The 15,248-nt window shown below is 43.3% G+C and overlaps 1 protein-coding gene across 2 annotated transcripts in view; it reads right to left on the minus strand.

Moving 5' to 3' along the window:
• Positions 1-933: 933 nt before the first annotated feature.
• The window catches only part of GPC6 (glypican 6), a 784,275-nt gene continuing 769,960 nt past the window's right edge, over positions 934-15,248 (minus strand). For both annotated transcript variants that reach the window (XM_083501238.1, XM_083501237.1), the window contains 3 exons: positions 12,270-12,406; positions 6,535-6,710; positions 934-5,686 (listed from right to left, as the gene is read on the minus strand). In XM_083501238.1, the coding sequence (XP_083357364.1) occupies positions 5,481-5,686; positions 6,535-6,710; positions 12,270-12,406 (519 nt within the window). In that variant the 3' untranslated portion in view covers positions 934-5,480. The remainder of the gene's footprint in view (positions 5,687-6,534; positions 6,711-12,269; positions 12,407-15,248) is intronic.

The following is a 15,248-nucleotide window of genomic DNA, read 5'->3' on the forward strand; positions in this document are numbered from 1 at the left end:
CTCCAGAGCGATCTCGGCCCTGAATGGGAAGCCCGGACTTTGAAAGTCATCTAATCTCCCTTGCTGTATTATACTGTATTGTTTAATTAGTGTTTTTATGGAGCAGTCAAGTAATTTCGTTGTCCCCGAAGGGGGCAATGACAATAAAGATATTATTATTATTATTATTATTATTATTATTATTATTATTATTATTATTATTAAATCTTCCATGTGCTCCGTCAAAGTGAGAACATTAGAAACTAGAATCCTGAGAAGGTTATGGGAAAAGCACCAAATTGGAGGACCTTACCATATTAAATACTATGAGACCTGGGGAGGCAGGGAGGGCCATAGTACAGGGTCTGCTGCTCCCTCCCTCCACAATTTCATATTACATATGTGCAGTTCCTCATCAAAAGTTACGCTGGTATTTACCAAGGTGGCGGCGGCGGCACTAAAGCCTCATAGATGGGCCACCTAGTTTGTGGAACTGTAGCAGAAACAACACCTAAGGGGGAAAAGGAGGGGGAAATTATATCTGCATTGCAAGTGGAACTAATGAATAGGGTTTTCCTCCCAAACAAAATTTAGCAAAATCCTTGGGAAGCGTTCTGTTTCTAGTTGGTATGGATGGTTAGGACAACTACCATACAATTATCTGCAACCATAACCATGTAATTTCCACATCCAATTTAATTATGATGCTGCATTAATAAAAAAACATTATGATATTCTATGGGATTTCAAATACGCTGCCCCAGCCATTGCATGATTATTAACGCGACCTCGTTGTGAAAACAACTTAAGCTTTGTTCGCTGTATCTCACCATAAACAGAAGAGAACCGTTTGAATTATGGCACTGAAATAATTCCACATTTCCTGTAGACAAATAGTTATTATAAGCAAAGAAAGTGTAAAGAGAGGCACTTCAAATGATATAGAAACTTGCATTTAGAAGCACCAGGTTTTTAAATTTTTATTTCCTAACTCCAAAATCCAACACGCTCTGTAGATTTAATAGCTCCTTCACATTCCAAGACAATCTGAGGTGTGAAAAAAAGAGACAATTCAAGCTTTAGGGAATATTGGAGAATTATGTGCACATCTCGCACAAAGCGATCACCATATCTACTGTGGAGAAATAAACAGAGAACTATGACCGGACAAATTCATCCCTGATTTAACTCACATGCTAATCAATGAACAGCGACCAAAACGTGATGGATGGAGGCAATGTTACCTTATTTCCATGTTACCTGGCATCCTCAGCCAATGCCAATCTCAGGATGGGGAAGTAGAACCATTACTATTGCATAGCACATGGCATCTTCATGAATGGATGCCATCCTGAATCCGGATAAAAATTGCCCTCTCTTGAGAAACTCATTATGGCTGCATTATGGCTCCTCATTTCATCACCATTTGTTCTCTTGCGACACCGAATATGCAACTGGGTTACTACCATCGCTAGGAATACTCAGACCAAGTCGTATGTTAATGCAGTGCTGTGTGAGCGCCATTTCAATGCGACTGGATCTCACATGGCTCTGTTAATGTTTGTAGAAAGGAAGCATCTGTGACAGGCCAGTGAAGTGGCACCTTTGTGTATCAGCTGGTAGGGAAAAAGTAACCGCAGCAGCCATCTTTGGCCCATGTGGTTCCTTCCTACAGACATCAGTGGAATGAGATTGGTCCACACGGCAGAAGTTGCCGTACAGTTCTAGTATCAAGGCAAGACTGTCCAATTGCCCAGAAGCAGACTGAGTCTGCAGTAAGGGGCAACGGAGTGGAGGGCAGCCCCACAACGCTTTCCTAAGAAATGCCTGTGAAGAGGAAACCATTTTAGAAGAAGGCAAATCATATGACAGAGTGGACTATGTTTTTTGTTTTTGTTTTTTAAAAAACAGGGCTCTACCATTTCTCTTGCCACTTGTCTCAACTGTGCCAAAGAGTTGTAATGTGGAATAGAAGAGAATCTGAACGAGGATACATTGGGTTATATTATATTTACCTATAGCATAATTAGATGAAAGTGAAACTGGACTCTGTTTTATCAATATCTCATTACATTGGCAAAGGCCCAAGAAGAATCCTGGCATGCTGGAACATGCTGGATAAGTGTACTGAAGTGTCCAAGGATAATAAAAAAGGTAAGGGTAAAGGACCCTTGGATGGTTAAGTCCAATCAAAGGTGACTATGGGGTTGCGGCGCTCATCTTGTTTTCAGGCCAAGGGAGCCTGGTCCACAGACAGCTTTCCGGGTCATGTGGCCAGCATGACTCAACCGTTTCTGGTGCAACGAAACCCAGAGCGCACAGAAATGTCATTTGCCTTCCCGCCGCAGGGGTACCTATTTATCTATGTGCACTGGCGTGCTTTTGAACTGCTAGGTTGGCAGGAGCTGGGACAGAGCAACGGGAGCTCACTTCGTCGCAGGGATTTTTCCGATTGGCAAGCCCAAGAGGCTCAGTGGTTTAGACCACAGCACCACCCGCGTCCCCAAGGATAATAAGGGTGAGCTACAAGATGGTAAACATAAATCAAGATGGTAAACATAAATCAATAAACTTAAAAATAAATGGGATACAATTAGTTGTAGGGTGATCAACTGCTGGCTCTCTCTGTGACAAAGAAGATGGTTTAGCATTCATAGGTAGATGAAGTTACTTGTGAGGAATCAGCTTATGGTGTTTACTGCATCCTTTTTCTTAACACCTTAGGCAGGTGAAGGGAAGGTCCATTGCTCAGTGGGACAGGATAGGTGCGTATAAGGCCCTAAGTTCAACCACTTACATGCTCAGTTAAAAATCCCTTAAGTAGTCTCTGCCTGAGACAGAGCTGCAGCCTGCCAGTCAGAGCAGATAGTAAATGGACCATTGGCCTAATCACAAACAAGGCAGTCCATTATATCCATATTCTCAACTAGAAATTCTGAGTTTGTGTGTAACCTATAAAAATGTTCAGTCCAAGAAAGATTCAACGGCTGATGTACAGTCAAAAGGTGCCTTTACTTAAGCAACCACCACTACCACCATGTAACTGCGAATGGGGGTTGACAGGGTTGGGGGGTATAACATTTTAAATAATAATAATAATAATAAACCCAGAATAAACCTCTTTTTGAGAATCAAAACCTCTGCCTTTTGTTTACCTACGGGACGTAGCATTTAATCATTAGCTGCATATATGCTCATTTTAGGGGGAAAGGGGAGTGTAAAAGTGCTTAAGTATACTTTATACATTTGTGCTGTGCGCCTACTACTTTCATTACTAAATCGATAGCTAATTATAATGAGATGAGGAGATGATTATTTTGAAACATGTACAATTCATATGGTCAAAGCTTCAACAGCAACGTGAGCAGCTTCCTTGAAAGTGTTCCACTTTGTGCTCTCTCTCTGTTAGAATAGCAATCCAAACTGGGCCATCTATTTGTAACGACTCCCTTTTCAATGAGGCTGTAATCCTATACCTATTTACACGGGAGTAAGCCCTTTTGAACTCACTTGGATTTCTGTGAAGACATGGAAGGTAGCAAGGATCCGGTTTGGGCCTGCTCACTCATGTTTATCATTAGGCCCCTCTGAGAATGGGGCATGGCTAGGACATCTGCAGAAATCTCCCCCCTCCTTTGCCATGCTACCTTTACACTATGCCTAGCATGGCAAGGGGGTGAGAATTTATGCCGATATCCTAGCCCCTGCTGCTTCCATTTGCACCCAGTGCCTTTGACATCTCACCTTGCAACATGCTAAAGATCCATCTTAGCCTCTCCATTCCTGGTACACAGGTGTGATACCACACACAGAGGCTTTTCAGACATTATCAATAGGATCGCCGATAGCAGTGTAGCAAAGGAGCATAATATTTATGGGCATGTGAGCAGGATCAAAACCTTGGGCTCGAACACTTTCTTTTACATCAGATCCTGCTACCCAGACTCATCCTGGGGCTGCTATCACCATGGAGGCAGTCAAACTGACTTTTGAAGGAAGCACACAAGAGTACAAATTGCCACCACAAAGTCACACTGCATTTCCATGTCCACGTTGCACGTGCTCGCGCAGATGCACAGACACAGAAGAGGGAGAGAGAGACACCCCTCTGCAACTCTGTAAAGAAATGGACCAATGAAAATGCAGAAAAGTTCCCTTTCTGATTCTTGCACTTGCCAGTTATGAAAAGACGACTCTTCCTAAGCAGAACAACAAAAATAAAAGCAGGTTGACAAAACATTTCCCCCCCCATACAAAGATGTGTCAACCCTGAGCTTGTAATTAAGAAGTTAAAATCTGTGATTTATATATATATATATAATATTCATATATATAAAAATAGATGATCATACTAAGACTAAAAAAGTGAAAGAAATTTTCCATGTCAGTACTATATATATATATATATATATATATACTTGTGTCGACGTTTTAGCAACAGAGTTCCCTTCTGATACAGAAACTAATAGATACGAAGGATGCCGTTTCTATGCAAAACTAACATATTGATCCAATTACTGTTATCAGTTCCTTTGAAAACTGCCATTTGGTTAAGGTAATGAATACAGTTGCAGGAATTTCTACTTGATGCCAAACCTGCAGCTAAAGAAAAAGGAGAGATTCTATCGCAAGAGATTAGTTTTTATGTCAAAACCCTCGAGTTAAAACTTTTCAAGCGTTGTTAAGACTTTGCTACAAACCAGATGGTGATGGGCAACTTAGTGGGTGCCTTTTTCAATTACATACCATGGCTAAAGGGTAAAACCAGCTAGGACAAAGAGTGTTAGAATTCAAATCAGAAGTGTGCTAAACAACGTGAATATTCTGAGACGAATGATGTTCCTTGATTAGTAGACTTATTCCTGCTTTTGTCTTGGACCTCTTGGCAAGTCTTCTATTTATGGCCAATGGAGTACAAATAATACAAAATATAAAAGATACTCCCTCAATAGTAAAGATCATTTCGGTGATCTTAAGTGCGATACAGAAGCACTCCTTGGTTTTTTTAATGTATATGTTTGAAGTCACATTTTGCTATTTTGGGGGGCCTTGGACTTAGCTTGATTTTTTTTTTGGGTGGGGGACGGACGGACATTCTTTATTTTGTTTCTCTTCTCTTTTTTCTTTGTAATGGAAAACCCACACTTTGTACCCTTAACCCTTTCCCGCCTCCCCCCTTTTTCTTCCTGCAGCATAAAAGCAAATGAAGCTCTGAAAAGTCTCCTGTAATAAAAACGTGAGAAAAAGAGATCTTGCTGAGGAGCGGACAGCGTCTTCATCACAGCTATCTGAAGGAAACAGGGAAAGGTCACTCTGGCACCTGGTGCTCTTTGGAAATGCACAAAGGGGAGCAGGTTGCAGTGCCGCTCTCTTCTAGTAGAAAACTGTAAGTATTTGTGGCATGGTCCGTTGCCCAAGAGCATAAGAAAAAGAGAAAGTTGACTGTTTTTGTTTTTATTTTCCGAAAGCTAAAAGGCAGTCATCGCTGACCAGAGCCAGGATTATCTGCACTGTTTTTGCAGTAGGAGAGCCAGGCAGATGACAAACCACGTGAGTGCTGACCAACTGGGCTGACTGGCTGAAGAAGAGTCCACTTCCCTTCTGTCTGAATCAACGAGGGGTGCGTCTGTGGTGATGAATTCAAACTCTGTGGGACAAATGTCATCCGTGCAACCGCTTCCACTTCCCGAGCCACTGGTCTCTTCACCTGTGGGAGTGGAGGGGAGAGGGAGAATGTCATCATCGTCATCTTCATCGTCATCATCATCACCACCATTTATTTCTTATACCCCGTGCATCTGACTAGGTTACCCCAGCCACTCTGGGCAGCTTCCAACAAAATATAAAGGAACACACCAAAACATCAAACATTAAAAGCTTCCTGAAACAGGGCTGCCTTCAGATGTCTACGAAAAGCCATATAATTGTTTATCTCGAAGGAATGTCTCGACCCCCATTGTTCAGCCCAGACATTGAGGTCCAGCTCCGAGGACCTTCTGGTGGTTCCCTCACTGCGAGAAGTGAGGTTACAGGGAACCAGGCAGAGGGCCTTTTTGGTAGTGGCGCTCGCCCTGTGGAATGGCGTCCCATCATATGTCAAGGAGATAAATAATTGCGTGCCAAGGTCCCATGACCAAGGTCCCCAAGTGGATAAATAAAACACACGAACAAGCAGATTTTGGTTTATGGGTTCAAATAGGGGCACAAATAATAAAATTATTATTATTATTATTTTTAAGGCCAACTGTCATGGATGATGGAAGTTATGGGCCAACAATATCTTGGAAGATCTCTGGAGGCCAGGAAGGACAGACCTCTCCCCATGAGACCTCAGAGAGCTAGCATGTAAACAGCACTGAGATGGGTCAAGGCAGTTTCCTGGTCCCAAGGAAGTTTTCATCCAAAAAGAATGTATAAATGGATCACAGTGGACATTGCAGCATCTCAGCCAGTGGTTTCGACTAAGAACATCCTTGAAGAATACTTTTCTACCCCATTAAGCACTGCTGTTGTAAGGGACCCGATTAAGAGAAGTTGAATGATGCAAGATCTTACTTGTATCCTGAAAATTCACATCGTTCCCATTGTATGCGTTCTTGAGTTTGTTCGTCATGACTCTCAGGGCCATGATCTGCTGCCTTATGTAGGTGTCGGGCCTGGTGATGTCGACGTCAACCTCAGGATTGTTGATCTGGTTGGTGAGCCCATCATTCATGATCTCTGGGAGGTATCTGTGCATCAGAATGAAGAACGGCATCAGAATGATATGCCATGACCAAGAAATTTCACTAGTCCCTGACACAAAAAGCCAGAAAGTTCAATTTGTCATTCCAATGTATATGCAGCATTTGCTGCGAACATGCCTCCATGACCACTCACTCAATCCCATTAATCTTTTAAAAGTTTTTCTTTTTTAAAGAAACAGGCAACCTGTTTTTCAGAATGGTCACTTTAGCTCACCAGTAAACCCACCATTTGAAACTGAATAAGCCGTGAGTCCCAGTCAGTCAGGCTTTACATGTATTATATGATGATGATGATGATGATGATCATGATATACTGTGCTGGTCTACACATTTAGGAAAGCACTTTGCTTAGTAGCAATTAAGAAATGTATTGTGGTTAATGCAGGGGGTTTTTTTTAGGTAGGGAGATAGGAAAGAAAAGGATTTTCAAAAAATATGTATCTGCATTAAAGAAGGAACTGTATAATATTTTGACAGGGTTTAATGTAAACTCTGTTAATATTATTAACATGCCGTGACAGAAGTGAATGCCTGAAAGTGTAGAAAATGTTATGTGAGAAGCACAGGGAAACTGGCACAAACCATCTGCATCTGTGCCTCAGAGGAAGTGCTTTTAGATAAAGAATAATAATCTCATTTTAATTCCCTTCACTGTCAATATTATGAACTAAAAGCTACGGATCGGATTTAAACTAAGGCTACAATCCTAAATACTGCACACATTATACATTGAAAGCACCTCCCCAAAAGAATCCTGAGAATTGTAGCCGACCCCTCGCAGAACTACAATTCCCTGAACCCCCTGAAAAAACTACAGTTCCTAGTATTCTTTGAGCAGGGAATGTGCTCTAAACACACACAGAGCCACAGACTAAGAAATAAGCTCCACCGAACACAGTTAGCCATGACTCAACCCTTGATGATTTCAATGGGAATTAAATGAAACTAATGGGCAGAGAAATCCAAACTGGCAGAGGCACCAAGTTCCGTGTAACAAGGGGGGGGGGGTGCTGGTTGTGTGTGCAAGGCCCTCCGCCATCTTGGGGAGGTCTGGTGGGGCCCAGTCCCTCAAGATTGGGGGTGGGGATCAGTCCCATAGAGTGGGCACAAAGTTGGGTCTGGCAAGAGTGTAGCAGCCCCAAATGCCCTGTTTCAAGGACATCTGCCTCCTAGCACAGCACAGGCTGCCTGTTGGCTTCGCACAGTGGTGGCTGATGCACTTGTGGGGCTCATCACTGCCAGCAGAGGCATATAGGATAGCAAACGACTGGTCATGTTGTGCAGATGCCTGATTATTGTCTTCCAAAGCAACTACTCTATTTCAAACTTCAAAATGGAAAGTATAATGCTGGTGGTCAACAAAAGAGTTTTAAAGACTCTCTCAAGGCAAATAGAAGAAAATGTAGTATAGACACCGACAACTGGTAAACACTTTACTAAAGGTGTCATGGGCTTTGAAGTTGCTCGAAGTCAGAACGAAAGGGAGAAATGTGCTAAGAGGAAGACACATTTGGCAAACCCTCACTGTGATCAACTCCTGCCTGGAAAGCTATGTCCCCACTGTGGAAGGACGTGTGGATCCAGAATTGGCCTCCACAGTCACTTGCGGATTCACTGTTAAAACTGTGTTTATGGAAGACAATCTGACTCGGCTACGAGTGATCGCCAAAGAAGGAAGAAGATAGGATTGCAACCTATATACAGTGGTGCCCTGCAAGACGAATGCCTCGCAAGATGGAAAACCCGCTAGACGAAAGGGTTTTCTGTTTTGGAGGTGCTTCGCAAAATGAATTTCCTATGGGCTTGCTTCGCAAGACGAAAATGTCTTGCGAGTTCCTGCGGGGTTTTTTCCTCCCCCCCTATTTCCCAAGCCGCTAAGCTGCTTATCACCTGATCCTAAGCCGCTAAGCCGCTTAACAGCTGATCCGCTAAGCCGCTTAACAGCTGATCCGCTAAGACACTAAGCCGCTTATCAGCTGATCCGCTAAGCCCACTAAGCCGCTAATAGCGCTAATCCGCTAAGTCGCTAATGGGCTTGCTTCGCAAGACAAAAAAACCACAAGACGAAGAGACTCGCGGAACGGATTCTTTTCGTCTTGCGAGGCACCACTGTACTGAAAGTCTGCATTAAATCTCATCTCCACTGAACTGATGGATAGGTCAGATACCTTCTGTCTATGTATTGATCATGTTAAGGTCAAAGGCGGTGCAAAACTGCACTCCTGCGTCCGACCTCAAAGGCTGGATGGGTTTCTTGCCCCACTCCTCAACATCTGCATGTTAAACATGGGTGTTTCTGGGGGGAAGCCTATGTGTATAGACCTCTATGGGAGCTGGATCCCTGAGTGATCAAGTTCATGCACTTAGAGAAGTCTACATGCTTAGGCTTTGGCCAGGAAGATGTGCAAGTTCAACACATGATGCTGGAGGAGCAAGGAAGTCACCCCATCTCAGAGGCATAAATAATAATAAAAAGGGACATTATTATTATTATTATTTAGTTTTTTGGTATTTGTTTTCTTTTATTTTCATTTTATTTTGACAAAGCAATAATCATAAAAAAATAAACATGTGCACCCCACCACCGAGACCATTCCATTCTAACTATCCAACCTCCCACAATTTCATGACCTCTTGCGATGTTTCGACCCCTTTCTGTTTAACAGTACAAATTCTAGAAACACCTTCCATATCTCCTTGAAATCATTTCTTCTACATATTCCCCGCCTTGCCTTAATGGCACATGTTAATTTAAAGCTGACCGAAAGTCCAGAGGTAGCATTATTATTAATTTATGATGGGGTAGTAGTTTCGCAGGCTATGAAGGACTTGCTCACAAATTTATCGACAGCTGCATGAATTAATAGAGCTAGGAATTGGAAGGGGCAAGCAAAATATAAAATGGAGGAATGGTATAAAGAGGTGTGGGATATTTTTAAATTAATATGCACCTGCTTTCTTTTTAATTGGATAGGTTTCACAAAATCCACACATAATTGACCCAATTATACAGAAATAGTGTCTCACTTTTTTTTGTTTATTTCAAAGACTTTTAATTTTGATGAAACGTGTTTTGTAAAGTTGCATCAATCTGTGATAACGTGTTGTGGTCGAAACATCTCTCTCCCTTTTATTTTTTTACATACATGTCTTTTTAGGAATGTTGTTTTTGCTCATTTCTTTTTCTGAGTACCGATAGTGACAGAGGCCATCGTGCTCTGTATTTCTGAAAAGAGCAAAAAGCTCAGAAAAAGCTATGATTGCATTGTCACTTGTTCATTAGGGTTCCATTCACATTATAAGAGCTGTTTCACACTCCCAGCTCCCTGGTCGTATATGGCCTGATAAAATTACATCTCTGATAATGAGGCATTCCTGGCTGCCTTTCAAATAAAGGGCTAGAAAGATCAATCCTTCTCTGTGTTATTTGCTAATTGATGGCCTAGAATTAACTCTGCCTGGCCTCTTCTTAATTAATAGTGGCAGTTGTAGAGAAAGGAGTGATTTTAATAATCACAAGTAATCTTGACATGATGACTTCTTCACAGTCACATAGCTTCCTTTGCCCTAAAACTTAAGTTAGGAAAGGGCTAGAGGTTTCCCCTGCTCAGTGATATAAGAGGCCTATTTTAAGGCATGTCTACCATAAATGGAAATTAGTTTGATATCAGTTTGTCATGCCTGTTTAAGAATGAATCCTGGGATTTGTAGCTTGGTAAGCGTACTAGTGTGCCTAGCCTCTGGTTTCCAGATATAGTTCTGAAAAACTTCTTAATTCCTTTGTTGCAAATTGAGCCTTACATTGTCTACTCATAAGTACATCCTACTGTATTCAATGGAGCTTACTCCCAGGTAACTGGGTAAAAACTGTGCAGCCTTACATTGCAATCCTAAGCATTTTTACTCAGAACTAAGTTCCACTGAGTTCAATTGGATTTACTCTCTGGTATGTGAGTATGATCTTTTATTTCCCCTCTCTTCCCTCCCCCTCCCCTTTTATGAAGATCACACGCTCTGAGACCCCACAGCTAATTCTCCCCTGGCCTCCTCGCTGGCCCAAGTAGAACTAATTCAGCCAGCTAGCCCTGGGGACTATCTAATGCTTATTGGATGGATTTCCCCCAAATTGATCTTTGAATTTTATTGTTATTCATGCTTTTATACTGTATTTTATGCTGCTTCTATGTTGTATTACAATTAAGTGTTTTGAATTCGTTATTAGCTACCCTGAGCTCGGTTTTCTGAACCAGGAAGGGCGGGTGTCAGAGCTGCCCTAGGTCCCAGCTCACAAAGGACCAACGCCACTCCGTTGTTATATACAAAAGTCTTTATTGAAGTTCATTTTCGTTTTCACAGCCGCAGCGTGCAGCTCTACGTCTGAAACTCTAGACCGCTGAAGCTCCGTCTGAGTCTCCTCCCCCCAGACACCAGTTTAAGACTCTAGCCTTGCTCCACCTCTTCCTCTGCTCTTTCCTCCTCTGGGTCCGCCTGTCAGTTGGGGTCTCCCCCTTCCTAGACTCTTCTGACGCTGAGTCCCCTGAGTCTTCTCCCTGCTTCCGGCGGGCTTTAGGACCTGGTTCCCAATCCGGGTTTTCTGCTGTCCCGCGCGCCTGTACATTTGAACTTGGCGCGCCCCCCCAGCCGGTCACCTTCCTCCTGACCGTTACACTGCTCCTGTCACTGCTCTCCCCTTCGGGGAGGCTAGCTGGATCTGACCTCCCCTCCATTCCCCCGCTCATCCCTGACTCATTTCCTCTCCCTGCTGGAGGAGACGCTGGCCCTGACACATGGGAACCTTCCCCCCCGCTACGCTCTGGTGGGGAAGCTGGTCCTGATCTCCAGCTGCTGCTTTGGGAGTCCCGGCTGGCCCCTTGCTTCTGGTGCGTCCCCCCTGGGACCCCCCTTGCCCTGACCACCGGCGCCCCCTTCTGGGAATCTTCTGATTCGCTGGAGAGGCTCATGGAATCTCTCGGGTCACTGTCATTCTCCCCTCCGCTGCCCTCAGATTCTTCCCATTCGCTCTCCATCTCCTCTCTCCCCTGTGCCTCTGCTCCTGAGCCCATGACAGCGGGGTATAAATATATTTGTTGTTGTTGTTGTTGTTGTTGTTGTTGTTGTTGTTGTTGTTGTTAGTGTTATATCCTGCCTTTTCCCCTGACAGGGACTCAAGGCAGCTTACAGCTACAATTGTATTCCATTCCATTTATGTGTTGAAGGTGTTGTACACGATCCCTTCCCTCTCACAGTTCTACTTTACAACAACCCTGTGAGGTAGGATCAGCTGAGAGGTTGTAATTGGCTGAAGATGACAGGTGTAGATGTGTATTTGACATCTATGTGTGCAGGAGATCAAACATAGGAGAAGCTCCCTGAGGTGGAATAGGATGTCCCTATTTCCACTTGAGAAATGTTGGAGGGTATGTTTCTGTGTGTGTACCTTCAACACATTATTGCAAAACAACGCTTCACAAAGTGAACGGTGCATGGTTCCATGGAAGTTTCAGATGCAAATATTAATATATATTTTTGGTCTCCCCCCCTTACTTAGCTTTGGTGTGCCCATTCCAGCAGTCCTCCTCATTGGACAGGCCTGCTGTCACTCTTTCTTCTTTGCAGATACTGTATGGTAAAGTTGACCAGAACTTTTTGGAAAGCTTCAGTTTTTCTTTAATGTCAATTACCTGATCAAAAAAGACAAAAGAAGGACATTTGGTTAAAAAGAGATAAGAAAAGATGAATAGACTCAGACTGTGTGCGTGTGTTTGTGCACATGTGCATATTTTTTTCTTTTCAAGAATTACAAAATAGCAAATATTATTCTTGATAGTGGAGACTATTAAGGATAGAAAGATAATTTCTATATAGACTGAAACAAGGTGCAAACCACATGGGACTGCAATCCTATGCCCACTTATCTGGGAGTAGCTTCACTAAACTCAACCAGATTTATTTCTGAGCAGGCATGTAAAGGATTATGCTCTCAATTTACCTTAAGGCCATTTCTACATAACATTTAAATTGCCCTTGTGCCTTCCCTATGCATGTGACTTTGTGAATATCCATCCAAAAGTGAATGTTGGTGAAAAGCGCTTGTAATTCAAATTGCGTGGCAAGTCCCCCTCCCCCCTTGAGAAATAAAGACACAGGACACGGTATATAAGGTTAATGGGCAAAAAAATGGCCACAACTTTATTGATTGCAGGAATTGAGCGGTATTGGCTTAGGCATTGATCCTATCAGCTAACCGGCTTCAGCCCGATTGCATGAAGACTAGTAAGGGTTAACCACCAATAGGGGGAGTCCTGCTGATGTACATCAACTAGGATCTCCCCTGGGGTCACCGCTCAGGGGCGTGCCTTAGGCCCACACCTCCATAGGCTTCGGACAGGGCAACGCCCCCCGGAATCCTTTACCAGACTACCCTTTGCTTTGGGGGAAGGTGATGGCACTTCCTTCCCCCCTCATTTGCATAACAATACCCCTACCAACGCCTAACCCCCAATGCCGGGAAGTTGTTATGATTTGCTACGAGATAGGCGAAAAACCAAATGGCAGGTGCCAATTCGCCAAGTGGAAAAAATTCCTACCAGGCCCCTTGACGGTGACCAACCGAAGTCCATAGCAAGGTCAGAAGAGTAAACTAAGGGGCGGGCAGGGTGGGAAACCTGATCAGCTGGAGAGGCGAAGAGAGGGCGGTCCTCGGGCACGCCGGGCATAAATAGCCCAGGCCACGCCTCCCTGACCAGCTGATTGGCTAGGCAGGGAGCTGATGCACCCGAGGATTCCCTCATTCTCAACCCCACCTCCTTGCCAGTTTGGAAGTGGCTTTGTCAAAGTAGGCTTATATTTGAAGGATAAACTGAAGTAAGAAGAAGACCTAATAACAAGACCTAGAAGCTTATCAGGAGTCACTCAGTTAGATGATCAGCAATGGTGGGCAATTTCCTTTGAGGCTTACCCTCTGCTACTGAAATATGCACCTTCAAGTTTGTGTGGTTTTCAAGGTCTTGCTCAGTTCACATGGAGCAATAGGGAGGCCCACCAACAAGAATATGTTCCAGAATCCTAGGAATTCCTCCTCAGTATTTCATGCAGAAAGCACACCTTTCTGGTAGAAAGCCAGACAACTGGAACGGTGGAAGAAATGACTTTCCACATGTCAGAAAAACAGCATTTGAGCTTCAGTAAGAAGACCTAGGCTATTTAATTGATTTTTATAATACGTAAGCAAACCTGCCAGCCTTTCATTTCATTGTGCTGAGTCTGAGGAGTTGTTTTTGCTACTTTCTTAAAGAACAGTCGGCTCATCTCCTTCTTTCATAGACCCAGAACCATAAAGTACTCTAGATGGCAGCATTGGCCAATATTCTGCAGAATTAAGCGTTTCCCTGGCTGCACACAAAACATTACACCCCAAATAAAATTGTAGATTGTTCTACCGAATAGAAAACTGACAGGCCTGATATTTTAAAACTTGAAACTGACAGGCTGCTATTTTAATGAGGTCTGCCAGAGCCAAGGTTAACCAAAGCCTTAGTTCCTTACAAAGCATTACTGCCTTGCTTCTCAGCAGGAGGCTGCACAATGCGATGTCTATTGATATCTTTATAGAGTTCTCAAAATTGCATCATGGGTGTGTCTGGTACAATAAAGGCCTTTAATTTTTTGTAAAAATATGCAATTTTGGACAAATATTATTTCTTTAAACAGAAATGGCCTTACCTTATTTTTTGTAAAGCATAGCAGTGTACCATCTAGAACTGAATTTGTAATTTGAAAATAAAGTTGGAGACCTTTCTCGTAAAGAGATATCTCCTTCCTCTCTGATGTTTCAGAAACAGAGAAGGAAATTTAAAGGGAGGAAGTGGGCGTTTGATATTTGCAAATGGCTTCATGAATTTAGACAAGGAAATAAATGCCAGAGGTGGTCCGACAGCCCACGCCCATTTCATTTCTCTTCCGCGTTGTGTCCTACGTGAGCACCACTTGCATAAAAAGCAGGCATCAAACTCATACATGATTTTCATAGAATCATAGAATCATAGAATCCTAGAGTTGGAAGAGACCACAAGGGCCATCGAGTCCAACCCCCTGCCAAGCAGGAAACACCATCAGAGCACTCCTGACATATGGTTGTCAAGCCTCTGCTTAAAGACCTCCAAAGTAGGAGACTCCACCACACTCCTTGGCAGCAAATTCCACTGTCAAACAGCTCTTACTGTCAGGAAGTTCTTCCTAATGTTTAGGTGGAATCTTCTTTCTTGTAGTTTGGATCCATTGCTCTGTGTCTGCTTCTCGGGAGCAGCAGAAAACAACCTTTCTCCCTCCTCTATGTGACATCCTTTTATATATTTGAACATGGCTATCATATCACCCCTTAACCTCCTCTTCTCCAGGCTAAACATGCCCAGCTCCCTTAGCCGTTCCTCATAAGGCATTGTTTCCAGGCCTTTGACCATTTTGGTTGCCCTCCTCTGGACACGTTCCAGTTTGTCAGTGTCCTTCTTGAACTGTGGTGCCCAG

Source organism: Podarcis liolepis (assembly GCF_965112155.1).
Source record: "Podarcis liolepis genome assembly, chromosome: 4".
NCBI lineage: Eukaryota > Metazoa > Chordata > Lepidosauria > Squamata > Lacertidae > Podarcis > Podarcis liolepis.